The sequence below is a fragment of the Pempheris klunzingeri genome, chromosome 11, assembly GCF_042242105.1.
Source record: "Pempheris klunzingeri isolate RE-2024b chromosome 11, fPemKlu1.hap1, whole genome shotgun sequence".
NCBI classification, from domain to species: domain Eukaryota; kingdom Metazoa; phylum Chordata; class Actinopteri; order Acropomatiformes; family Pempheridae; genus Pempheris; species Pempheris klunzingeri.
In genome coordinates, this window is record NC_092022.1 from 12,029,559 (window position 1) to 12,057,149 (window position 27,591).

The window sequence follows — 27,591 nt, forward strand, 5'->3', positions numbered from 1 at the left end:
AAAATATTTCGCTTTACCAACAATCTGGAGAAAATGTGGCCGAAGTGAAACATAAAAGTAACAAGTTTGAGGTGCAGAATATCAGACAGACCACAAAATGTCCAATAAGAATCAAACCTGCCGAGAACATTTCCCAGTGGAATAGCTGTATCAGCTCTGTCCCCCTAATGTTATGTTTGCGTGCCAATGTTTTCTTTCTGTATCGGTCGTGCTTGTGCTTCCTTTATCTGTTGGTGTGTGCACGTGTGTGTGTTTTCTGTCTGCCTGGTTGTTGAACAAACTCCAGGGAGATAATACTCCCTCAAAGCCCAAGCCTGTCTGGTCAGTCTGATGCAGAGCTGGTTATTTTTAACACTGCAGGGGGGTTGTTCAAGTATCAGAGAGGCCAAACTCCCCGTCTGTGAGCGCAGAAGCCCATCTCACCTCGCCCTCTGTTCCCCTCCTCCATGTATTCTTTTTCACAGTGGGATCATTCCAAATAACTCGGTAGAGACAGGGGGATTTGTTCAGCAGACAACTCACGCTGACGAAATGTGGAGATAAATTGGACAGGGCCAGTAGTGGACAGATATAAAGCCACAGAGGAGACTATGCAGACACAATTAGGCTTGAGGATAGATCAGTGATGTGCTGGCAAGAGGACAGGTGATAAAAGCAGGCACAGATCAAGTCCCAAATGCACCTGGATACACACACTGCTCCTCTCCTCAGCAACATTTTCTACAACAGTGACAGCTGGATGTGTTAGTGGGTTATAGACAAGCCCCAAGCTGAGAGAAAACGCTGTATGGTTCTGGACATAATAATAAAAAAAAAAACCTCCTGTGATCTTTAGGTCTATGATTATTTTACACTCTCATTAAAAACTGCAGGCAGCTGTAACTTCCTCAAACATTTGATACAGCTGATGTGTGATCTGAGATAAACTGGAGCCATTCGGAATGAAATATTTTTCAAACTAAATTGGTTTCACAGATTTAGATCTGGGCACAGCTGATGGAAGTATAGATTAGACCGCTGCAGTGTCCCAGAGCTACAGTATGAATAAGGGATTTGTTTGATAATTGATCAGTCATTGAAAATAAATGGATGAACACATGTTTGTCCCACTCGAACTGGTCTAATACTGGTGCTGTCAGGACAAATGCAAGGAGTCCCAAAGTCACCTGCTGTGCATAAAAGGCCTGTCAGCTCGTCCTCTGCTCCTTCTAACCCACATCCATACGAAGAGGAAGGGTGTAGTAGTTTGTCACATTTAATTCCTCCTCCATTTGCATTAGAGGACTATATCCAGCATGACTTCAAATGTCTACTTTGAATGTTGGCGTGGTGTAGTCTTATGAGTCATGAGTTAGTGACTGACCCTGTGTACATAATTTGAAGGAACAAGAGCTAATCAGTCATCAGATACGTCCATCATTGTTTTTAAGTTATCTTCAGATAGACCTTTTTTATTTCAACAGAAGAGCAATTTCATGGTTTTACATTTTCAGTAATAATGTCAGTGGATGGTGGACCCAGTTTGTTCCCTGGATCAGTCACCAAAAAGTACTGTCTTGGGTAATAACCTCGATCAGGAATGCATGAATTAATCACATTGGAGTTAACGCCAGCAAATGAAATTGATGTAACCACTTTATGTTATTGCTCTCTGTTTCATGCCTTGAAACCATTAAACATTCAGTACATGTAAAAATCATTGTATTATCATAGAAACTAAACTAATCGTGTAGAGAAGAAGTCATAATTTATTGTTACAATTTGCTGCTATACTAAAATCGGATTATTAAATCCCTGTGTGTATGTATTTTGCGGGAAAAACTACTTTTAAATAACATCTTTATGAGTGAAACTGATTTCTTACGTCATAAAAAGAGACATTTTATGCTGTTATATTAACAGTGGAATGTGGCCAGATAGACCCAGTTTGCACCAAGAATATGTTTTTGCTTCAAAAGCACTAAAATCAGGACAAAACTAATCAAAGCTGAATCCACCCAAAGAAAAGTGTCTGATATGACCTTAAGGACAAAAACTGATAGTATAGTCTCAAAAAGTAAACTAATAATGTAGATAAGTATTAACCTGGTTTGTTTCCTGAAAACTTTTTGTTTCAAATAGATCAATCACCAAAAGCCTGATCTTAAATGATAACCACAAATCAATAAAACTACCCAGCAAAGTTAATCCAAAGTTGATTGAAAATAATAATAATAGCTAACAGCATAATTAGGACATAAAATAAAGTCAAGGAAATGAAACTGAATATAAGAAGTCATCATAATTTGCTGCATTTCTAGTAAAATAGAGACTGACTCCAGATAATTGAATCGATGCAGCTAAAACAAAGTGATAATCAGTTTATTTCCAATCTTTTCAATCATTTGTTTCTCTTTTATGTCATGTCAAAAAATACATTTTATGATTTCACATGTTCAATAGGATAACAGCAACAGTGGAGGACGGCCAGTCAGACCCAGTTTGCGCTGAATACATTTTTAATCCATATAGATCATTCATCAAATCCACTGTGTTGCATAATGACCTTAATCAATGTTAAAGGATGATTTCGTCCATAAAATCATTGAAAACACAGCATATGACATAAAAAATGTGCACCAAATTTACAATAATGTATTAATCTGGCATGAATCTTCATACATAACAAAATAAAAACCATATTGCAGACTTAGCAAGCAAACTGGCAATATAGATATGAATGAATAATCTTAATCTTTTCTGTGCATATTTTGTGCTGACACTGTTCCCTCTGTCTCCTGATAACAGGAGACTGGAAGACTGTAATTCACCCAAGTTTTTATTTACAACACACAGCCCTGACCTCGGTGGCACAAGGTGACATGCAGCAGGCAGCCCTCCCCTTTAAACACACACGCTACACACACTACACACACACACACACTACACACACACACACACACACACACACACACACCCCTTTAAACACGTCACTCGCCAGGCTGGCTGGCTAGTATTTGGCGGTGTGGTGTGTATGTGTGTGTGTGTGTGCGCGCGGTCGGACTGTGGTTGTGTTTCAGGTCTGCTCGTCTTCGCATCGACACGCTTCGCGGACGCATTTCATCGTGGAGAGATGGGAATTCAGAAGAAATGGCTTTGAATGAAATCGCCCTAACGCTGCTGGCCCTGCTCGGGTCGGTGGCTGTCGGTGACGGTAAGTTTCAGCTGAGCACCTCTCCGGCTTTTGTCTCGCTGTGTTTTCCCGGACTGGGCATCGCCTGTTGTCGCTCCTCGTCATGGCGCTCTGAATCGGGCATTTGGCTAACCGTGCCTAGCTAGCGTCGACCTCTCGGAGCCTCGGTGGCTGTTTGGCCCGAACTAACCGTCATGCTGTGTGTTTATTTGTTGTTGATGGTGATTTTTATCGACTGACAAAAATACCCGACGTGCTAATTGTCGTTATGGAACCCGGAGCGAACAACTAGCTAAACCACAACAACAACAACATGGTGGGGTTGTTTGTTTCGAGGCGCCAGCTAATGTTGGCTAGCTAACCTGATAATGGACTGTTTAAAGTTGAATATTGTCTTTTATCATATTAATTGTGTTTCATTTGTGAGCTACAAGACTGAATTAAAATTGTTTATTATCGTAGCGTGTTGACAAAGCTTTTGGTGAATAATAATGTGCTAATAGCGGGCTGTTGATGTTGAAGTTGTGTGTCGCTGTTAAGCTAACATATTTACAAAACAATCTCTCGTACTGCTCAGCGCTCTGTAATGACAAATAAATGCCATTTTGGTCAGTAACAGTGTCGTCCCGTGTTGCATGCAATGGTTTCCACGCTGAGAAAGGAGCATAAAGCAGCCTCTGAATGAAGGCCTAACCTACTTTGTGCATGAAATGTGTTTTTGAGAGTAAACACTGGCAGCTCTTCCATTGGTGACCATTTGTAAGGAGTGAAAAGGCTGCTTAGTGGCCTCCAGCAGAAAGTGAATGCTGGCATAGGGTGACAACAGCCGTGCATTCAGCCATCCCAGACAGAAGTCAGAGTTGAAGTCTGGGTTCATTGTGATGGAAATGTGGCAAGTGGGGTCTTTTGAGGCGCCAGTTATGGGGCTGCTCCAGTCTGAATCCTCTCCGTCTGCTGGAGCAGCTGATGCCCAGCTCCTCACCAAGGCCTCTAATAAGCATATGCTGCTCTAAACTTGGGGTGGGTGTTTTCCTCTGCACTGTGTCTGCTCACCTTTTTAGATTTCAAACACCCCCACTCTTATGTTAGGGTTTAATAGATTTCCACTTGAGACACAAGTATGTCTTGAATTGTGCAAACCCCTAATTTGCAGCCGCATGGCCTTATTTCAACCTAGCACTCAGCAGATAAACAAAGTAATAAAATTCAACTGTGTGTGCCAGAATAAATATCCTGACAGCATTGTCATCTCTATAAGTGCATGTTTTGTGCTTTTAACGCTTGAGTCACCCTTTCAAGAAAACATATCACCATTCCTCCCCCGCTTAGTTTAGGTAAGGGTGCAGTACACCAAGGTTGACCAGTTCATATAAGGCACGCTAGGAAATTCTCACACCTGTGTGGTCAGTTTGTTTGACTGGGTTACTCCAACATTAACAGTGATGTGTGAGGGGATAGTGGGGGGTGGGTGTGCGGCCTGAGCAGACATGGGGCGATGATGGGTTTGTCCAGCTGGCGGGGTCTGTCTTGTAAGGGGCCCTCATGTCTGTCTGTAGCCATGGTTTCACGGCATATAATGGATTACACCGTGCAAGGGCTGAAACCAGACAAACCTGAAAGTAGCTATGCTGGAGCGGATTTCAGGCCTGTGGCAAGCGTAGTATGTTCTTGTGAGAAAACGCTTTACTCATAGGTTTGATTAATCTGTCACGTGTTGTTGACTTCATAAGGACGAGGAGTCACTGGTGTTATGTGCATTACATGCCTGTGTGACGCAGCCTGCCTGGGTGCATTGAACACAATAGCAATGTGATATGGGCACTGTCAACCACACTGCCGTGAGGTAGGGCGCGTCCCTCTCTTTCTCTTTTCCTCCCGCCCTCTCCATTCTCTATCTCTGTCATATAAAAGGCCTGCTGCTTTATCAGAATTTAATCTGTACTCTGTTATCTGTGGTCCCACTTCTGCTTTCACTTACTCACTGCCACCATAGGGTGTTGAAGAAAGCTTTGGCATGGACTGTTGTTTTCCCCCCTTAGATTAAAGCAAGGCATTTGGTTAGATGAGTTGCCACTATCTCCTGAACCCTGAACATAATTTTTGTAGCCCTTCCACATACTATCAAGACTATGCCAAAGTCTTGTCATTCCCCGATGCACCTCTGTGTAAAATCGAAGACGGGGCGACTGGAAACAGAAAAGTCCCTACTTCTCAACTTGTTCGGGGAACTTCCTGTGCGGAGCTAAACTCCGGTACAGGTGCTGTTTCATGTCAAATTTGATGTGAAGGAGTTCAGGTGGAGGAAGCATGAGCTATTTAGATTGGAACATGTGTGCACCTGCCCATTAGATCGGAGCCAAGGGAATGTACGGCGAAAGGTTGAAACTTATTGGGTTCAAAGGTAGTTTGTAGTTTGGACAGGGGGTGGGGGTGGGTGGCTTAAGCTTAAAAAGGAGATTTTTTTTTTTCCTATGTGTGTAGCAGTTGTCTAGACCTGTTTTTAGATAGATAGATGTTTTGGCTGCCTCATCCCTGCAGCTAAATTGTGATCAAATGGAGTTGCATATTCTCTGTATAAAATTTCAGGTTACTTCCTGGCCCATACTCTCCCTCCTTTAGAAACTTGTGTTTACCAACAGTTTCTGTAATGTGGCACTGAGCCAGTCAGGGTCAGGCCAGGTCGGGGTGGTCTAGTTTTCCCTCCATAATGACCAGTGTCGTTAATGACCTCCGTTGGCCCGGAGGCACGGAGCCCTAATTGCCACAGCAGACAGCGTAGCCTCTGACTGACCCAGCTCCACCATTACTGATGTTGGACCACAAGTGATTACTACCACGGCAGAGCCAGCAATTTCACCTTCGGTTGCCCATTTCTCCACGCTGTTCATTTACTCAGAACACTTTGCCTTTGTTTAAAGGGGTTTTGTAGTATATTTGTTGGCGGCAGAATGTCATCTGCTTTTCATGCCATACCTTGAATGTACTTGGAGATGGGGTTGTTATTGTCACAGTACACCCAGACAGACCCGGTAGCTATTTGAGTTCATGTCTATAGGGCTTAACCTGACACCCATCCTCCATTACATGTCTCTTTGTAGAGGTGTTTGATTTGTTTTGGCTGTTGTTGGAATGTAGATTAGACCTGCTCTGCCTTGTCATTTTTTGCTGGAAGGTGCGCAGTCTACTTGTCAAGTTTTCTCCAATCTTTCCCTGACAATGATCTGCTTAGATGGGTGTGATCCTAGTTTTTGCTTTGGGTATATAGTCTGAGAGCATATCTAACTAGTTCTCCAAGTTCAGTTTAAACCTCTACCTTTCTCCTCAGTGTGTTTCACTTGGCAGCTCAGCAATAAACCCCAGTATACAAAGTTGCTACTGTTTTTGAGCGCATATGATTTTGATATTAATGTGGCAGAACTCTTTATGACTGTTCCTGTGTATTTTCTACATCAATACAGCATGAGCGCTGAACTATTTGATAACAAGAATAAGTTGTTTTGGTGTCTGATACTGTGTTCTGATTACACAGTATGTGCAAAATAGCATAGATAGCGATTATTCTATGGTTTTCCACATTGAACAGCATAGCATCATTATCTACAGTTGTTTTGTCAGAAATATTTTTATCCAGCTTAATTTCTTTAGCTTATTTATAGATTGAAAGCATGGATCACCAAAAAATCAGTGTCATGATTGTAGTCAAATGTGATTCTTGTAAAAGATGGTACCCTGATACAGAGTTATCCCACTGCTTTGCTGGTCTATAACTAGAGCTGAAATTTACTATACTAATGCTGATAAAATACCAGGTTCAGTACTGATGCTAAAATATACTTTGAGGAATATAAGTAGTTTTCATATTTTTTCATTCAGGAAACCAAAGTTCTTAAGTGTTACATGTTGTCAAAACACAAGCAAATGTGAACATATTGCCCAAATAAAATCATCTAAAATTAGCATTTTGTTTTAAATATGGCACTTTTTGATCAAAGATTAAGATAACATCACAAATCTGACCAGACCTTTGATGCCAGACTTTGATACTTCAGTTTCTTTTGGTTTGTGCACTAAAACAGCATTAAGGTTTGATACTTTGCAGTAAATGTTGACAGAATAAAACGTTTTCAACAGTTGACAAAAGACAGAAAAGGAAAGTCTCTGGTCTGCAGATAATCTGGAGGGTTTTTGAACCTAAGTCATATAGCAGATGTATTGTGCTGTAAGTACAGTGCTGCAACATGCATGGGCATTATAGAGGCAACATCGACCAGTTTGGGAGTGTGAGCAGCAGCGTAAAGTCCAGAGTGAACCTCTGCTCACACTTGTGTGCCTTTGAACTCATCCGGGGCAGCAGACAGACGGACAGACAGGATGGGATGTAGCCTAGGAGATGGTGGTTGATAGAGATAGTAGAAGCAGCCTCAGCCCCAGAGACTTCACTTTAGAATCAGATCAGTAATCTGACCCTGAGATGCAGACAAAGGTAATGACTTTCCTCCTTCCCCTAGCATTGATTAGGACACAGTTGTGGTGTGTGTGTGCGTGTGTGCACGCGTTTGCACTCACACTGTCTGGTGGCGTCTGCTTGTCTTGATCAGCTCTCAGTCTGGTATCTGTATGGATCTAATTTCAGCCAGTGCATTTTGGTAATGGTGCTGTGCTCCCCGTACACACGCACGAAACTGTCTCTGTCTGCGTCGCTCAGCCCCCAGAAACCCACTGTGTTTGTTTAACCCCGCCATCCTGTACTGAGCACGCTTAGAGTATTTTCCAAAGACTTCATCATCTTACTGAACTAGAAAGTTCACCTTTGTTTTGACAGAGTTGCTCCGCACGAGTAGGTCTGAACAACAACGTGTATACACTGACATCCACACAAAACACAGTCACCGGGGTTAATGTGTAGAGGTGTTTGGACTGAGACAGTGCTGTGGTTTTTAGCCCGGTCCAAGTTAAGGCAACACTGGTTATGGCAACAATGTTTTATTAATCCCTTCCTCACGGTGTCTGCCATTTCCTGTCTCAACACGAACGGAATGATAGGAACTTAACACACTAGCAGCTCAAAGGAATCACTCTTTGTGCTGCGTTCCCCCCACTTTTTCCTCCACTGTTCCTTTTTCCTGTTATTTACCCCCTCCTGTAAGTCAAAGTCTAGACTAGGTTTTAATGATGGTCGCAGCTGGTCACTTGGGCAGACCTCATTCGCAGCTGGGGGGCCCTGTAAGGTCCCACTCGTAACCCCCTCTGCCCCCTCCCCTCCATATTGTCCCGCCCGATTGGGGACCAGCCCCCATCCTGTCTGGCCTAGAGCAGCCCCCAAACATCGGGGTTGATACTGTTACCCTGGCCTGTCCCCAGCGCGCCACCCATCCCCCCTCACTGCTCCACGCAGAAGTGCGCTCCCCCACTCCACTCAGCTCTTTGTTCATGCAGGGCCAGTCCAATCCCTCCTCATGTCGTCTTAATCTCCACACAAAGGACCAGTGTAAAGACCACCAATTATGTGGATACAAGAGCAGAGTTCACTCAAAAACCACACACACCCGGCCACTACTCTAATACATGTGTATTTAGGCTTGATATTATTCCTTCAAGTTGAGCTTTGTAACACTTCTGCTCTGAATCCAGTAAGATATGCAGAGCACTGTGCAAACAACATAGCATTGGGTAAATGCTATTGGGCCAGGAGTTCTTTCTTAGGCACTGTTTGGTAGAAGTATGTACTAGTGTCCTGTCCTAGACTGTGGTGTGTCAGTGATTTCTCAGCCCATAGAGGTTTTCCTGTAATATTTTACAGGCTGTTTTTTTTGTCAGTGTTGTGTTTACAGGATTAATGCTTAATAAATTTTATTAAAAATATTAAAAAATGTAATAAATTGCCATAATTTGGTATGGTTATTGTCAGGCCATTTAATCTTTTTAATTGTTTCTGTCTGTCAAAATGTAGAATTGCATATTTGCCCATAGATTTTCTCTGTATCTGCCCTCCATGGTGGTGTTTCTTATTTCTGTTGAAGCAGGCAACATATGGTATAGTCACAAAGTAGCCTCTAACAAAAGGGAAGACTTTCCACAAACCAAACTCTTGGTAGACCACAAACCCTCCGTGGCAAACTCAATGGGGGGATGTGTGTGTTTTTCAGCCATGTTTGGTTTCCTTCCTGAGCTTCTGTCTGTATGTCTGTGCGCCATCTGTCTTACCACACACAGAGTCTCCATGATGGATGCGCCTGTTCATTTCAGACCGTGGTGTTCTTCTCAGAATTTATTGCCGTATGCTGGTGCAATGTTCATGTTGTAAAAACTGTTATTGCCTTAAGTTTGATTCCTAAGAGAAAGGCAAAGGACATTAAACCAAGCTAACAACAGTTGGGTTTGTGTGAGTGGCGAACTGTTTTTGGGTTTGTTTTTTGTTGTATGTCACTATTACTTTGTAGATGGATTGATCCAAATGGCTCCTGTCTGGACTCACTAGCTGAAGATTGATTCATTTCACTGACAACCACCAAAACATGAGGCCCACAAGAGAGGAACCTAATGGAAGGAGGGATTCAAGTTGGCTGCATTTGATGTTTATTGAGCAACGTCCAGCTTTCTAATCTGCAGCTGTTGCTCCTGTCATCTGTTTTATTTAGCTTAACTATTTGCTCCATTAATGTTGCAGATTAGCGTGATGTGGTACAGGGCTTGTTTTTCTCTCTTTATCAGGCCCAGCCTGCTTCACCTCTGTGTAATCTGCAGGAAATTCCATCTGCATGCGAACTGTAGTGAATTTGGACACACTCCGCTAAGAGTTCCTGTTACTTTCCCGCTCACCTCCTGGAGAGAAAGACACAAACGCCAAACAGATGAGAAATATTACTGAAATCGTGCTTCAAGTGTTCCACATTTCCAGTTACTGCTCAGTGGACAAGCATAGACACATCAGCATACACGCTACACGCGAAAAATGCTCCCACACAGAATACAACCTCCCAGAGTTCAGTTCAGTAAACCACTCCTTTGGCACAGAGGTTTGCGGTTTTGGCCACTTGGATGTTACATGCTAATGGTGCAATCAGTGGATCAGTCATTTCCTTTAACTGAAATGTGCAGTACAAAAGCCTAATAGTGTGACAACTTTGTTGGTTCAAGAATGTGCTCAAATCTGCTGACACCTTTTGACAGAGACCCAAGTTGGTGCAAACAGGGAAGATCAGTGAGCTCATCTGGTCAAAGAAACCCTCAGGATAAGACACAGAGGATTAGTGGAAGCTTGCCACTCTTAAAATCTTTTCTTTCCTCTGAGCCAGACATTGTCAGTGGTCCAGCCGATGCTGAGCCTCTTCTTGTTGTAGGAGAATAAGGATTGAAATTCCTCTCTGCTTTGTGTCTCCTCCTGTGTTGTTGTTGGTACGGTGGTCTTGTCTTCGCCAAGTCCTCGGCGATTAGTCTTGAGTGGTCTAACCTTTGTTTTCTGACCAATGATCAGCTCTTTGCCTGTCACGCCTCACTCACAGCTCTGTTGTCAGCCAGAGAGTTTGTCATTAAACACGAACAGGGGTTCAGTTGAGCTTACCCACTTCCCTGTGTTTTTCCCATGTGAAATCTAGTCCCACAGCAGAACAGCCATCTAGCCTTGCCCGGTCCTGCTTTGCACTCTGTTTGTTCTTAGAAAACCTTGGAAGATGCCTTTTGTGCTGACCGTATTCCAAATGAGAAGCATGTGTGCTGAGACTCAAAATCACATTTCGCTCTAAATCTAATAAGTTTGCAGTTTTCTTGCTCTCTTGGTTGCCCGACGAGCTCTGGTTCTGTTTTGGATGTGGCACATTTGTGTGGACTTTCTGGCACTGACCTCATTTGAGTGTGTAGATGGACCACCGTAGTTTTATTACGCCGATGTTCCATTGTGTCTGCTTTAATAGGTCCCCGCGCAGGAGTGTGCTGTGTTTAATAAAACTCCTCTCTCATTAGCTTAAACAGTGGCAGCTCTTTGAGTCAGTGTGAGAAAGACAGAGGAGAGGAATGAAGCAGAGTGCTGCATTGGGGATTTGGCAGGAGCCCTCTCCCCTTGTTGGGTTTCACTTTGTCTGTCCCACTGGGCAGGTCCGTCTCCACCCTGCGTGTTTGGGTTCATCTGCAGTGAAGGATCTGATTTCAGGGCCGCCGGGGCCGTCTGGCTGCTGCTGCTTAACTCAAAGCTCTGTGTCTGCATATCACAAAACGCCTACAACTGAATGGGACTCTACACTCTTTACATCCCACGTTGAAATTATTGGACTAGATTGCCCCCTGCTGGACAAAATGGTAAAGTGTAAAATGTTTTGTTTTCTTCTTTTAACCTCATGGTTCTGTAACTCTTCCCACAGCTCTGCGCTGTAACTGTACAAACTGTGAGAAGACAGGCTATGAGTGTGAGACAGATGGCGCCTGCATGGCCTCCACCTACTACATCCAGGGGAAGGAGCAACATGTACGCATCTGCATCACCCGGGACAACCTGGTCCCCCCTGGACAACCCTTTTATTGTCTGAGTGCTGAAGGCCTGCTAAACACACATTGCTGCTACGAAGATTACTGCAACAGTATTGACCTGAAAGTTCCTGGTGAGGCTTCATCATCAAACATCGAAGCTCTTTCAGTTCAGCACTTGCACTGATTCAGTCTGGTAAATTTGCCTCTCTGTTTCTTCCATTTTGCCCCAACAGTCCCAACAAAGGACTGGCCAACCTCAGGAAGCTCCTGGGGGCCAGTGGAGCTGGTGGCGGTTATCGCAGGGCCGGTGTTCCTTCTCTGTGTGCTGCTGATGGTCGGCGTCTTCCTGTTCCAGTATCATCAGAGGGCCTACAGCCACAGGCAGAGGCTGGAGGTAGAGGACCCATCCTGCGACCATCTGTACTTGGCCAAGGACAAGACCTTGCAGGACCTCATTTATGACATGTCCACCTCTGGATCAGGCTCTGGTCAGTACATGCCTACACAATGTGACACACTGATGAAATGGAAAAATGTAATTGCTTTGGAAAACACAATCTTTTTAACAGCTACAGTGTTAAATAGGTCATTAAAAAAATATCTTCATAAATGATTAATCCAGCTGCAGAACGTAGTGGAAATCCTCCTGACGTCTGCTGAGGGTTCCTGCACCACTCCACATCTGCAGGACAAGTCTGCAGGGAATGCTGGTAATAAAAATTTTTTTTGTCTCTTTACTGCCCCCTGCAGGTTTACCCCTGTTTGTGCAGCGCACAGTTGCCAGGACCATTGTGCTGCAGGAGATAATAGGAAAAGGTCGCTTTGGTGAGGTGTGGAGAGGGAAGTGGAGGGGAGGAGATGTAGCGGTGAAGATCTTCTCATCCAGAGAGGAGCGCTCATGGTTTAGAGAGGCTGAGATCTACCAGACAATCATGCTGCGCCACGAAAACATCCTAGGATTCATCGCAGCGGATAATAAAGGTGAGGAAGTGTGTGGGCTGCGTGGAGACATGGACCATTCATATGAACACTTTCAGGCATTTATTCAAATCATACAAGCAAAGTGTTGATAAGGTGAATTCTCAGAAGGCAGTCATTTAAAAGTTAAATGAAAAGGAGGTGCAGATGGGTAGAGGGATCCATATCGATGTTTAGAAATTTTTTATTTTTTTGCAAAGCTCAGTTTTTGTTTAAGCTTATCTAATATTCAAGTGAAATTTAATATTGCATGTATATATTCCTTCATGGTAATGTGGTAACATTTTTTTATGCCCTCTTCCAGACAATGGCACATGGACTCAGCTGTGGCTGGTGTCAGACTATCATGAGCACGGCTCTCTTTTTGACTACCTGAACCGCTACTCTGTCACCATTGAGGGCATGATCAAACTGGCGCTGTCCGCCGCCAGCGGCCTGGCACACCTACACATGGAGATCCTCGGCACTCAGGGTGAGTAGTGATTTACATTCTTGCTGAATGTGCCGTTTCTGTTGAGCTCTTGATGCAAATGTGACAATGTGTTATCTGCTCTCCTGCAGGTAAGCCCGGTATTGCTCACCGTGACCTCAAATCTAAAAATATCCTGGTTAAGAAGAACGGCATGTGTGCCATAGCTGACCTCGGCCTGGCAGTCCGCCACGAGTCCATCACAGACACAATCGATATAGCACCGAACCAGCGCGTGGGCACTAAGAGGTAAATGTTTCCATACTCATTCACTCATAAGCTCAGATCAAGATGCACATTAGGGAACTTGCAGGTCTTTGAAGGCCAAGTCTGGCAGCACCCTTTATTTTTCTCATTGTAAATAAGACCTACCAACAAGTATTGGCTTCTGCTATACAGCTTGTTCCTCTCTACAATGATCACAATCACTGTGGATTCATTCTTTACTATATATTTGTGAACCTTTTTATTCTCCTTTTTTTCATGATTTCCATCTTCAGCAGGCCAATGAGCTCAGGGCACAAACAGGGTAGAAATGTGTTGCTTGTGGACTTTATATAGAAACTGTAGACAATAACAAAAATGTAGGATGTTGCCAGCATTATCCTCTTAAAGTATCATGTTATTGTCATGAACTTTGATGAAAGGAATTCTGTTAACTTTATTTTTCACAAATGCATTTATAGCAACAATTTAGATTTAATTATAAAGGCTTCAAGTCTTGAAATCTTTGGTTTAGGTGCCTTTTAAAAGTGCCTGAATTTTACCCAATAAACCTCCCTGAACCCTGTATTAAATAAGGTGATTGATGTGATTTGGACCTTGAAGGTTTACTCAGTCACACAAAAATTCATTTGGTGCTACTACTCATCGCTGCCCTTTGTGTCCACCCCAGGTACATGGCTCCAGAAGTCCTGGACGAAACCATCAACATGAAACACTTCGATTCCTTCAAGTGTGCCGACATTTACGCGCTGGGCCTGGTGTACTGGGAAATCGCACGTCGCTGCAACGCAGGAGGTAAAATCGCAAACGGTAGCTGATGGGAATGAGTCGATCTGACGAAGCCAGAGACTGAGAATGCTTCTTTGCTGTGTACCGCAGGTATCCACGAGGAGTACCAGCTGCCCTACTACGACCTCGTGCCCTCCGACCCCTCCATAGAGGAGATGAGGAAGGTGGTGTGTGACCAGAAACTGAGGCCCAATGTGCCCAACTGGTGGCAGAGCTACGAGGTATTTCACACTCCATATACACTATAAACCGACAGCTGCACCGACTAAAAGATACATTCAGTGGCTGAACAGAAGGCCAGTCCAGGATGTCCTGACTTTAGCACTTGAGTGTGGACTGCAGAGTTTCTCGATCGCTGCTGTGTGGCGTCATTAAATTATCTTTAATGTTAAATTGTTAAAATGTTATAGTTTTGTTAGTCCAAGGTGTTACCCTATATCCTGTAAGAGCTCATTATCTGCCAGCTTTGATAATAGTTGTCAAATGTTTCAAACCTCTTTAAGATTAATACAAGTTTTTTTTGTCGAAAGTAACCTCTGGTCCCTTTCCTGTGCAGTCCCTGCGCGTGATGGGGAAAATCATGAGGGAGTGCTGGTACGCCAATGGAGCCGCCCGGCTGACGGCCCTGCGCATCAAGAAGACCCTGTCTCAGCTCAGTGTGGAGGAGGACGTCAAGATGTGAGCAGCCAGGCGGCGAAAAGAGACGCTCCGAGACGCACAACCAGACCACACTCCCATAGGAAACAAACACTAAAGACAGACTGCAAGTGAAAACCCTGCCAGTTTTAAAGCCACACTCCAAGTTGTGACGAGGCCTACCTCACCTTTTTAGCCAAAACTACTGAGAGTCACTCTTCCCTTACTGACTTTTCTCTCCTCCGCCTCCCCCTTCGTCCCTCGTGTCTCCACCCCTCTTCCCCTCTTCTCCATGGGCCACAACACTACAGCACTACCACTGTTAATATCATCACACTCGACCTTTTTTTGTTTGTTTTTCATTTCCCATGGCAGGAATATTTACTATTGTACAGCGACGGGATTATTTTGTTTGATCTTTTTTACCTCTGAAATCTGTCCAGCGATGGACTAACTGTCGTCCAGAAGGCAGCAAGAACGTTGTGGGTTTTAAGTTAGAGGATAATCACACTTCATATTCTTTTGGCCACGCAGCATCCCACTCTGTTGCTGTGAGTGTGTGTGTGTGAAGCGCCATTTCAAGGCCCGTGTGTAAAAGGTGTCTGCACTACTAGCATGTTTCTAAGACGCCAAGATGTCCTCTGGTGTAGGCTGCAGTCTGTTAGACGTCATTGGACATGCGGCGATTGAGCACGAACAGCCGCGTTTCGCTTTTCAATCCCTCACTTGAATCTCCTACGAACAGAAATTAGTTGCACTCAACTGTAGCTTCCTCATCATGCGCGAGACCTGCAGGTATCACATACCAAATGTGGTCCAGTCCTGGCGTTAGTCTGAAATGTGGCAGGGATAATGTTTGGGATGGTTTTACCTTTTTATTTCTTTTTTTTTTTTTTCTTTTAATTTATTTGTCGATAGTTTTTGTTTCATTTTGATGAACACTGTGAGATGAGATGATGTGACAAACCAGAGTCTTGACATGAAAATTAACGTCATAGTTCAGTCCGAGCCTTCGCCGTCTTTAAGATGTTTGATAAAGGGGTTGTCGCATTCATTTAATCGGATACTGAGTGCTAATATGGATGCAGCCATAACTCCTCTGGTGACAGGCGATGACATCGTGCACACTGAGCAATTCAGAGGTGTTTGAAATGGCAATGAAAAATGCATTTGTTTGTTTTTTTTTTAATATATTTTTGTGTTTTGTGTAAAGACATCATGATGGGTGTTTTCTTTTTGACGTTGACATTAGACACTACTGATGATGGGTACATATGATTTGTATATAAAATATGCATTCTTTTCCTTTAATGCCACAAGCACCGGTGTGACATTTGAACAGTCTTTTTTTTTTTTTTTGTTGATGAATGGTACTTTCTGTTGTCTGTTGTTTGGTCTGTCCGCATGGTTTCTAACTGTGCCAGGAAATAGACTGTCATCTGCTGGAATTTATTTTTAACTTGCTCCTCTCATGGCAATTTTGGTGGTACTACTGATCCCAGATAATTTTGCTGTTTTTTTTTTTTTTTGTGTATAATTGTTGGAATTGCTTGCTGAGTTCTTTTCAGAGCTCGGTAACGCAGATCCGTTTCTACATATACGTCCTCCGGGGTGACATCTCTTTCTCATTGACACTGGAATATTTAGGAGCATTGTGTAACCTTGAATTCTGATACTGCCAACGGCTGTTTATTCGGAAATCAAGACAGCCGCTGACAGTTCACACACAGGGAACATGCGGTTAGATATGTGAAAAGTAGTCGAGACGTTTTACCTTCAAAGACTGACATGCTGTAAAGTGAAACTGCATGTTTTCATTCTACTTTATCGTCTGCAGCTTGGAGTCTGTCTGCAGACAAAACTATGAAAGTATTACACTGACATTCGTCACCGTTGGGCTCTGCACTGTTATGTCCACATGGACTTTAGTTAATGTTAGTTATGTCATCACTTGATCCAGAATCCATGTGTCATATTCGTATCCATTGTGCATGCTGTCTCAAACACTGGTCCTCTGCACTGAGGTAGATGAACTTGTCTTTCCCTCTCCCTACCTGTACCTCTCTTTCTTTTCTTTTCTTTTTTTTTCTCCATTCGGGTCATTGGCTGTGTACCCCAGAAATGTTGCTGCTACTGTTAACATGGGTAGAAGTTCAGCAGGCAGACTGGAGAAGGAGAGCTGGGAGGGGAAACGGGAAGCTGCTGTCAGTCGAACCAAAATAGTCGAAACGCTCCTGTCCATGTTTGGTTTGTTGCCATGGGTATATGACCATCAGACTTCCTGTTCATGAGTAATACTTCAAGACTTCAAATCATGTTGTGGAAATCCTTTCAGAATTAGTTCAAATGTGTATATAGATGATATACAATAAATTCCTCTTTTTCTTATCTGCGACTTCTTCTGTGGTGCTCATTCAAAATGTCATGCAGTGTTTTCATTGTTGGCTGCTGCTCCTGTTATAGAACATCACAACATTAAAGGAATGGTTTGGATTTTTTTTTTTGAAGTGGGGTTGTGTGAAGTACTTGCCCTCGGTGTAACATACCTACAGTATATTTCGGTTGGCTTGACCTCAGTGTGCAGAAGAGGTCACGAGTCCCAGCACAGAAGCAGAGCAATGTGCTGCTGTGGAGGGGGGCAGCAGGAAAAGGTACATTAGCGTATGCTATAATTAGAACATTTTCACTGCTTCACATTGCATCAGATGGCCCTTTCTGACAGGCACTGAAGCCGTTCTCTCTCTTCAAATCAGCCTGAATCCATTAACAAAAAAGAGTTGCTAGTCTGTCCCGGTCTCGATCAACAAGTCAGTTTGAACCAAAATAACCATTTAAAGCACCAAAATCACACAACACAGCTGCAGAGCAGCAACTCTCATGCTCTGAAGTAAAATTACTGTTTTTGTCAATGGAGTCTGGTGCCTGTCAGAAAGGGTTGTCTGGTGGCAATGTAATGCGTAGAAAATATTGTAAATATAGCATACACTTAATCTGATAGATCTTTAGGGTAAAATGTGTTTCTCTGCTGCCCTTGTCCACAGCAGTACGTTACTTAGCATCTGTCTGGGGAATCCTGGCTGCTTCTCCAAACTGGGGGCGTGTTGACTTCTATCTACTGCAGGTAGGCAAAACACTGACTATGGGTAAGTACTTCATAAAACACAATTTAATGAAAATGGAACTATCCCTTTAACATACAGTCAGGGGTAAAAGAAAACAAAACATTACCTTTAATTTAGGATTAAAAGACAGGTTCATTATTAAGTGTGTCTTAAAACAGGTTTTTCTCTGATCACTCCTGTTCATGCTGTCCACTAAGAGGATCCACTGATTCTGCTTTGCTCTACATGATTGGACTCAGATTTTATGTAGCCACAAAAAAGCTTTATACAACTTCCTTTATTCATATATGCAGCAGTGCTGCTCAAAAGCTGTAGACTTCTGTGTAAAATAAGTGGAGCTCCCCTTTAAATTCAGCCCTTTAAATATATCTTGTCCATGTCCAAGGCTACAGCCTGTCCGTCCTTGGGAGCTGGATCTCTCCTTCATTGTGGTGCTCCTGGAGGTTTCCCTTTTCCCACTGGGTTTTTTGAGTTTTTCCTTCCCGAAGAAGGAGGGTCATAAAGGGTCAGTGAAAATTTCAGTGAACTTTATAAAGCACTGTGAGACAACTCTGTTGTGATATTGGGCTATACAAATAAATTGAATTGAATCTTCCAAAGTTTACCTGGAGTTAGTGAGACATCAGCAGTCTGAATTCTTGAAATCAAAAAGGTTTGTTCAATTGCAGTTTGTGTTGATGCTGCTTGAGGTTTGATTGAAGGGGGAAAAAAAAGGGGAGCAGTTATTTAAAATGCATTTTTATTTTTCTTTACAAGAAACAAAAGCAGACAAAGAAATAAGATGAAGGGGAGAGGGAGTGGGAAAGCTGTATATAAAGAGATGCAACCTCTGGCGTCCTGAAAAAAATATGTACAATTCAAAATAATATCCATACAAAACATGCCACATACAATAAAAATGATCATTATATTTATTCATATTCCCTAAAAGTATCTCTGCTGTACAGATGCAACATCTTTTTAAAAAGTAGGTGAGGTTAAAAAAAACCTTCAATTTGAGCAAACTTTATTAAATTATAAGATATGCAGAGAACTTAAATTAAGATTCAGAGAAGTTAAAAATTATTCAGGCTAAAATCCAGTGAGCGGCATAATGTCTCGTCATGGTCTTCCCTTGAAATAGAAACATACCAAAAAATATATATATCACTGCTTCGGATACTTGATCAATATCTACCACTTTAGAGAAGTTTTCTCCGTTATACTATGAGAGTGCAATTCATTACCAGGTTAAGTATGGGATTAACTTTGAGTATTACATCATAACATACATTAGGCCAAGTAACCATTTCACAAGGTTTACCAACACATTCACTTCTATAGGGAAGATATAAAAAAGCAAAACACTAACAATATTCTAGGGAGTTCAAGATTTTCCATTCAAGAGTATATTAATCCAATTGTGACCGATTAAGGGACAGGTTTTGGTAATCATCAACAAGCAGTAGCATAAATAAAAAGAAAAAAAAACAAAAAAAACACGAATATTACATAAATACAAATGCTATGCACCGTTGTACTGTTGTACGCAAGAAGTGATTTTCATGTCTAATTAAACGACCCTCCGCATGAATCCAAACAGTTTTGTAATCACGCCGGTTTCTCCTCGCGATTGATTGGAGAAGACCAGACATTTTCTCATACCTATTTTAACAAACTTGTCTCTGAGAGCTTATAGCAAAAACACTAATAGAAAAAACAGGTAAATGCAAAACACTCTGGTTCATATACATAAAGATATTAGTTTGCCATTTTACATATATTTATATTTATATACAGCTTTATCTTTGTTAAAATGATATCCAGTGGTTGATTTTTTTTTTTCAATTTTATTTCTCTACACTTTTGACTTTATTGATTACAAAGGGGCTGGATAAAGAGTTGCTGTCCCCTAATGCATATACTATATATACAGTTTGTACAACTTTGCATTTTTAAATCATGTGAGGTCTTAGGTTAGGGGAAGGAGGAAAAAGTAGTATGGGAAGGTGGAGTTTTAGTAAAGCTCCCTTTAAAGACTTTTTTCATTCATCTTACATAGAAATGAAAACAAATGCCCTTTTTTCCAATAAGTCTTTCCCTGCCGTCAGTTCAGCCTTGTGAGGACAGTACCAGCACTAGAAAAGCACACTACAGGGGAAGTAGAAACACTGCAGGCTGTACTCAGGCAGAGGAAGACTTAGTACAGTAAAGTTTTAACAACAGTCCACTAAATAATACAGAGAGGAAGAGGCATGATTCAAAGTTTAAGGTCGAGTTGTGAAAAGATTGAGCTGTCAGGGAATTAAAAAAAGCATTTCATGGGACAGTAGTCATGCATCCACCGGCTGGTTTTCAGCGAGTGGAACTTCAATGTATGAAGCAACAAGCAAATGTGTACTTGGTTTAGTTTTGGACTCTGTAGTCTTCTTCAAAGACCGAAGTGCCCTGCGACGCTAGAGCCATTCACTCGCACCATTACCACCTTCAAGCAACTCAAAATGTGGATGTTAATGTGCTTTCACGCAGCTAATAACATGGTTTTGAGACGCATAAATAAAAATTAAAAAAAAAAAAAGCTACATTAATATCCAGGATGATTTGGTGGCATACAGGACACCCGCTAAGCTTCTGATTGTGATTTTAATGCAATATCTTATCAAAACGGTCATATATTTCCTCTGTATAAACAATTCATGAATAATAATTATGTTGGCTCATTATTGTAAATCATCATCAGCATAGAGTAGATAGAGCAAACCTGCTGCTTAAGATTCCCTGCTTGTCCGAGAAGGCTAAGCCCATAAAAACATTCCCCCTTTCCCCCCGTTCCACAGTAGCAGTTAACAGTTTTTATACAAAGCAGTCACTTCCCGCTAAATCAATGAGGTAGACTGGGTCCAACTAACCCACCTTGGGACTCCACACAGTCAGAACTTCTGGTGCCTCTGGAGCCACAGATCAATAACATCTCAAATTTTATATTAACTTACATCTTTTTTTTTTTTTTTCTTTTCTCTCCATCGATCATATGTAGTTCTTACGCAGAGCCACATCAAGATTGTCTAGCTAGCCAAATATCCGTGTTGTCTTCATTGATGACTTGATGGGGAAAGTGCCTTTTCTGGGAGGTGAGGGGGAGGTGTGGTCGGGTGGGAAAGGAAATAGGTCCGACTTAAAACATAAAAATGCATCATTAGTTCATTCTTAGTATTTTAAAATGGCTTTTTGTCGAAGCTCCAGGTGAGCTCTGCACTACGAGTATTGATACCGGAGGGTCAGAATCATTTGGTTGATGTTGAGGATTGTTTTCCAGCCACTGTCAGCTTATTGAGAACAGTTGAGGGGGGGAAAAGGGTTTTGGCTGAGGAGAGGGTGAGTCACTAGTCCAAACATGAAAGTTAGTCCCACCGTCAAGCTGCTGTTGACGGAGGTGGTCGGTTGCTTTTATTGATTAATGCTTTTCAAACCTTTGGCTACAGGTGTCAACGCTTTAGTCTTTCAATAACGGAAAGCCTGCCCGCCTCCACATCTTTCAGAACAGCTTATGCACTGGCTATGTAGGATTCAAAGGCTTTGGCGCAGGAGTGTTCTGGCACCAGTGAGAGGGGAATTCTCCACTTTTCTTTCTTCTGGTTAGTTCATCCACTTTCGGCAATTCCAGGCTCCGCAGTGGCAAGGGATCTTGTGCTGATCGTCCTCGAAATCAAACTGGTAGTCGTAGGTCAGCTGGAACAAAGAGGCGGAGACAGTTAGCGGCTGCTCAGATTTTAAGATGAACTTCAAAAACACACAAAAGGTGGTGAATTAGGGGTATGTAGGAGAGGGGAGTGGCCAGTTTTCTATTGTCCCGTACCTCTTCTCCCTTGGGGATCCTTCGGCTGGAAATGATGATGATCTTGTCTTCTTTGTCAAATGTTACAACCTCTGCAACACAGTTGGGGGCACAGGAGTGGTTGACGTAGCTGGAGAGGAGAAAAAAAGGTCAGTTAACAAAAACAAAAAACACCAAAACACTACGCTCAGAGTTTTACAATGAGGGAACCAATCAAGACTTACCGAGCTGGGCCACCAGTCAGAGTGGCATCAATCACCTGCTCATTGTTGATGCGGAACATGTAGATCCCACGGTTCTAAGTCAGAGCAACAGGAAAGGTTGAACATTACATTTTTCTGTTCAGAATTTTCATTTCTTATAGACCTATATGTTCTGAAGTGTTGTCCAGCTTAAGACTATTCGTAGCCATGCATTTTGTGTACTTGTCATTCACACGCCAGGGTTTAATCGGTGTACCTGCGACTCGTAGATCTTCTCACGGCGATTGGCCACCTCGTTGCGTATGACGGTACCAATGTACTCGATGACCATGGTGTGCTTCTCCAGATCCTTGGCGGCGTACAGACCCAGGCCCTGAATGCGGGATCGTGCCAGATACACGTTATTCTTCCACTCTGTCTTTAGGCGCCGATACTGGGACGATTTGGAGTGGACGAACTGCTTGCTGTATGGTGTATTGAGCTCTCCGGTGAAGGTACTCTGGTAGGCCTTTGACACGCTGGTGCTGTTTAGTGTGTGAGGCCTTGAGACAAACAAAAGATGATGTGTGCATGCATTTTTAAGATACATTGGTATAAGATGTCTACAACAACTGTGCATTAAAGAATTTGTTTAAAAAGCTGCCCTTTCCTCAAAATAGCACTGAATATTTGGTTAAGTAACATATTATAGAATTAAATAAAAATCACTGCATGCTATTTGATCTGAGCAAATCCGCACTTTTTATTTTTTATCAACCATAAAGAACATGTTACCAGGTGGAGGACAAACTTAATAATTACTCAAATAAATATTTTCATTATACTGCTTTATTGTTATGCTTCACTGATAAAAATGCTGAATTACTGTACAGAAGTATTCATATTAAACCAACAAGCCTCTTCGATTTTAGAACCATCTGCTTGATGATGTGCCTCCCAGAAAATGTTGGCTGTTACTGTTGGGTCCAGCTTCTTATGGCATACTGGTAAAATGATGCTGCTTTACCTCTTGCATTGCGTCGGGACCTTGGGCTCAGAGCGAGCGCAGCCAGTGGGATTGATCATAAGAGGGAGCTCCATCAGAGGGTGACGGCCATATCTGAACTGGTAGTTCTGGCAGTTCTCCACTCCAGGTAACTAAAACACAACAAAGCAATACAAATTATGTTGAGCATGGACTCAATCAACAGTAGTACTCTTATCATAGCAGACTTGTGAGGCCCTGTAATGCACAAATCTCAACAACTGGGCTTCATTCTGTATAATGTCACGTCTGCTTGCGATGTTTACTTTAGTCTACAAGTGACTTTTGCTGGTTTCCAAAAATGTACCAGATTTACTTCAATTTAAAAATCAAATTTGACCACTTTTGTTATCACTGAAACTATCCATTGACTAATTTGAAAGTCTATCCAAAGGACATATCACGCTATACTATGTGTGGATATTGGCTTGCAAAAGGCTTTAAGTCTATCTGAGAAACAAAGACTAAATTAAATGAGACAAAGTGATACTTTTTCCTGCTGCATGTTCTTACCGACTCAGTGATACGCATGACAGCATGAACTGTGAGGCCATACATCTCTTCTCCTTTGACATGTTCAGTAAACAGCTTCAACATGGATGATTCCTCTCGTAGTTTAGCCACCTCCTTAACCACCCGCTCCCAGATCCCTAAAGGCAAGGATGGTGAATTAAATACACTCACTGGCCAACAGAATCACTTCAAGTGGAAAAGTTCAACACTATGAGATACTATGCAACATAAAATAGGAGCAGTGTATAAGATCTTACCCTCTGGAGAAGTGTCACGGTAATGCAAATCCTCCATGCCATGCTCCAGAACACGGACCTCAAAAAGGGGGCGACCCTCATCCTCGCTGATGCGGCAGCGGTAGCGACAGCGCTTGTTGGGCAGACGTGTGCTCCAGTAGATGCGTGTGGCCTCATAGCCGACAGGGAAGATGGCAGTGGATGAGTGGAAGTTGGCCATCTGGGAGGGTAGCAACTGACCAACAGCATGAAAGATGAGACCGCCAACACGGAACAGGTGGATACGGTCACCTCGCTGTAAGATGCTGGCAATCTGCTTCACTTCATCGCGCTCAATGTAGACACGCCGTAAAACAGCGAATGCATCGAGTTCATCTTCACTAGGGCCCTTCAGCTTATGCTGGGTGCACAACATGGTTTTGTCCTTGAAGAACATGCAGCGTGCCCGGATGGCACAGGCGAAGTGGTAGACATTCGGGCAGCGCATTCTGTTGCAGCTGTTGGTGGCCCCAGTTTTCTGGCAGTATGCGCAAAGAGTCCGCAATCCGCGACGCAGAGCTACCTCCACATTAATAAGGGCACCTCCCTGTGTCTCATACACCTCTGTGGACCACAAGGCACAGTTGAGGTGCACCCACAGGTCCACATCAATGTTAAGCAACCGGGCGGGCCCATCTGTGGCTCCATCGCCCTCCTCATGGCAGAAGCAGCATTTACGTTTGTCCCGCGGCAGCTTGTCTGGTCTAAGAGTGATGCGCAGGCGTTCCATTAGCTCAGACACCTCACGGCTGCTCTCTTTCTTAGAACCACCTTTACGTATTGAGATGACAATCTGAAGACGCTTCCAGCGAATCCCCTTCCATTTTTTAACTTTGGGATGTACCACCTCCTCATCAGGGGAGAGAGGTCTGCGCTGCTTGACAGCCTTAGGGGAAGACTCCATGTTGCTGGGTGAATCTTCAGGAGGTTGACATGGATCAGCGGACAATGGCTCCTCTTTAACAGCAGGACCTGAATGATCCTCAGTAGGAACAGCTGGATCTGGAACTGCGGAGGCAGTCGCTGGAGCTGTGAGTGACTCTGGAGCAGCAGCTTCAGACTCTGTGACATCAGTTGGTTGAGCAGCATCAATAGTAGGACCAACATCGTGTTCAGGCTCAGACTTGATCTGGACATTGGTGGGACTGGAGGGAGAAGGGGAGGGAGAAGCCGATTTTTTGGAAGGTTCAGCTTCACTTGTTGGAACTGGGTCAGATGGCGGAGGATGTGGAGGGGATGGTGATGGGGGAGGAGATTCCTCCACTGGTATACTAGGAAGGTGGCGCACATCCAAGTCACTGACATTGGTTGTGTAACAGTGCTGGACTGGTTTGTCTTCTTTATCAGGGAATTCCTGAGAGAAAAATGCACATGTGAAATCGACAGCTTTCAATAGATACAGCGCAAACTGATTATAGTGATCAGTTACAGTCAAAGAGCTGTTTACATAATTTGCTTATAGTAATCAAGTCGTCCACTTACAATGTTCATTTTGGGTCCTTTCATACTTACAACATATGGATAAATAATTTAAAACTACAGTAATTAATTTTTTCTATATTCTCACGATACTTTGCCTGGTGGTAATGCATCTGCCTCCGGCTGGCTACCTGAGGCTGGTGCAGTGTGCACATTGATACCATGACAGGAAAAAGAAAGTCTTCTTATCTCAATAGGAAACAGTTTAACTGTCAAACAAAGAGCCAAAGAGATGCAGCAGCAAAGCTTGGTGTTCCTAAGGCTACCATATTGGCAGACCTGGAAAAATCCAAGTGGGCTGGTAGACCATCAAAAAGTCCATTAAGCTTTTAACAGCTGTCCAGTGTTGTGTCGTTTTACCCTCTGGGGCCATTTGTCAACTCTCATGTCCATTTCATTACTTTATAGTCATGTAATAAATATACAAATGTCAATTACATGGCATCGACATGAGGAAAAAGAAAATAAATTTGGTTATGACATTTCTAATGATCAAGTCGACCCAGACAGAGATGATTACTATAAGCAGTTTTCACTGTGAAAAATTTATATTTTTCTTTAATCGTATGCTGTGGATTATAAACACAGTTGTCAAGAGACCTGTAATGACTGACCTGTTTAATAAGTGACAGAATGTCCACTTGTTTCTTCAATGTACAGCCCGGTAGAGACACATCAAATTGCCTTAGCCACTCATCCTGGCTGGGTGAAGGACTCTCCTTTGTACACAAAACCCCTGGAAAACATGGCCACTGTAATGTTAGTCTTGATTTACAATTCAATGAATGTAAAAGCTACATGCAAAAGATGTTTCCTTTAATAAATATTCTAAATTACAAGCAAATGGTTCAGGATATTTGTCTCGTGACTTGGTGTGGCAGGGTAATATGAAAAATGTCTTCAGACAGACTTGCTCCCTACTGTCATGATCATTCAAACCCAATGAGACAAGAGGACAATCCAAACAAACAATCTCTAAATGCATACCTGACTGGCCCGGTCCTTTTCCAGACCCATCCCCTCCAGGCATGTCAGGGTTTTGGGGAGGGAAAGTCACCTCATAAGAACCTGGCATCCTGATGTTAAGCAGCTGAGCCATGGCCATCATCACATGGTTCAGTTTCTGGGGAAAAAGTTCTTGTTAACTATGCAGTAAGATCAAGAAAGTTTAAACAGGGTGCAATGACATCACGGCGTCATACCTTGGCTGCAGCAGAGGACAATGTGAAGGTAACAGACACTTCGTTGCCTTTGGCCTTGTCCCAGTGGTTCGATGTGGAAACTACCTTGCCATCATCTGCTTCAAACGGTTTGTTTTCTGGGAATGCTAAAAAAGAAAATGTAAATTAATCTTTTAGCAGTTTGCATTTTAGCAATATAAATGGTTTTAATGGTATAATAAAATCAGACTTAAAACTAAACGAAGCAATACAAGAATGCAACACACTCAGGATTGATTTCACCAGGAAATGTACACACATATATATATACAGTACATCACCCATGTTGATGTTGTCTTTCAAATGTTGCATAATACCTGGGATGGCAGTGCGAGGTATGAGAGGGATGATGGGGGATATTGCTCTTTCTGTCTCCTCCTCTTTAGGCTCCCGTAGATGAGGGAAACGTGGTGTTTCATCGCCTACGGTGCTCTCAGGGGATGATGCCGGGATGATGCTTTCGGGGGCATCCTCGTCATCACTCTCCATCCTGTTAAAAAGATATTTCCTACATTTATAGCCATTCAGCAACAAAATACATATATGCTGGTTAACAAATAACTAATAGGAGAATTGTCCTATTGTACCTGATGTCCTCATTCTGGTTATGTGGTGGGGTGGGGAGAGCTGCTAGAATGTCAACACTCTTCACCTCCTCTGTAACAGAATCTAAAGGGAAATGTATAACTTAGTATTCAGAACCCATTTACTGTACAACTGCAGATAAAATATTCATGAAAAAGTTGCCAAATCCCCCATTGTTTACCCATTGGTTCTTCTGCTGGCTCTGTGTCCTTCTGACCCTCAGAAAGCTCCTCCCCTGGAGTCACTCCATTCTGTAGCTTGTGCTGTACTGAAGGCGGAGGAGTAGGTGGCAGGGAGGATGGGGGTGTTGGTGGGTTGCTGAGGTTACTCTGTAAAGGCACAAAACAATGTCCTCATGAAACAACTTTGTTAGTCAAGTAGCATTAATGGACAACCAAATGTTGTCACAGCCTGCAAAACTTAGAAACTGTTAAATGTTGCAGCTTAGTGATACCTTAGTAAGTAATTGAGAATAGTAGTCTGGCGTATTGTCCAGCACTGCATTTCCAAAGGATCCTTTGAGCTGGGCTTTGCCATTGGCTGGGCTGCTTCCAAAAGGGGCAAAAAGATCCAGACTGGCAGTGATTGATGGCTCCATCAGGGGCAGCAGGGAGAGACCCTGGAGGG

At 42.9% G+C, this 27,591-nt stretch overlaps 2 protein-coding genes across 3 annotated transcripts in view; one reads left to right on the plus strand and one right to left on the minus strand.

The window, feature by feature from the left end:
- The first annotated feature begins 2,971 nt into the window (after positions 1-2,971).
- On the plus strand, positions 2,972-17,117 carry acvr1ba (activin A receptor type 1Ba). Its single transcript, XM_070838983.1, has 9 exons — positions 2,972-3,193; positions 11,527-11,763; positions 11,866-12,120; positions 12,383-12,613; positions 12,915-13,082; positions 13,172-13,328; positions 13,975-14,099; positions 14,184-14,314; positions 14,650-17,117. Exons 1-9 carry the CDS (start codon positions 3,130-3,132, stop codon positions 14,773-14,775), a joined length of 1,494 nt encoding a protein of 497 aa, XP_070695084.1. The 5' UTR covers positions 2,972-3,129; the 3' UTR covers positions 14,776-17,117.
- Positions 17,118-18,573: 1,456 nt separating this feature from the next.
- kmt2d (lysine (K)-specific methyltransferase 2D) overlaps positions 18,574-27,591 on the minus strand; it is a 29,832-nt gene continuing 20,814 nt past the window's right edge. For both annotated transcript variants that reach the window (XM_070840310.1, XM_070840309.1), the window contains 14 exons: positions 27,419-27,583; positions 27,146-27,293; positions 26,967-27,048; positions 26,697-26,869; positions 26,362-26,486; positions 26,147-26,282; positions 25,774-25,895; positions 23,663-25,034; positions 23,406-23,542; positions 22,875-23,005; positions 22,125-22,410; positions 21,890-21,963; positions 21,687-21,795; positions 18,574-21,559 (listed from right to left, as the gene is read on the minus strand). In XM_070840310.1, coding sequence (XP_070696411.1) covers positions 21,467-21,559; positions 21,687-21,795; positions 21,890-21,963; positions 22,125-22,410; positions 22,875-23,005; positions 23,406-23,542; positions 23,663-25,034; positions 25,774-25,895; positions 26,147-26,282; positions 26,362-26,486; positions 26,697-26,869; positions 26,967-27,048; positions 27,146-27,293; positions 27,419-27,583 — 3,153 coding nt within the window. In that variant the 3' untranslated portion in view covers positions 18,574-21,466. The remainder of the gene's footprint in view (positions 21,560-21,686; positions 21,796-21,889; positions 21,964-22,124; positions 22,411-22,874; positions 23,006-23,405; positions 23,543-23,662; positions 25,035-25,773; positions 25,896-26,146; positions 26,283-26,361; positions 26,487-26,696; positions 26,870-26,966; positions 27,049-27,145; positions 27,294-27,418; positions 27,584-27,591) is intronic.

Bases quoted from the DNA above. Each gene is read 5' to 3' on its own strand.
- acvr1ba (XM_070838983.1), top strand. From the start codon at position 3,130: ATGGCTTTGAATGAAATCGCCCTAACGCTGCTGGCCCTGCTCGGGTCG. The intron at 3,194-11,526 runs GTAAGTTTCAGC...CTCTTCCCACAG, and splicing joins GTCGGTGGCTGTCGGTGACG to CTCTGCGCTGTAACTGTACA. The intron at 14,100-14,183 runs GTAAAATCGCAA...TGTGTACCGCAG, and splicing joins ACGTCGCTGCAACGCAGGAG to GTATCCACGAGGAGTACCAG.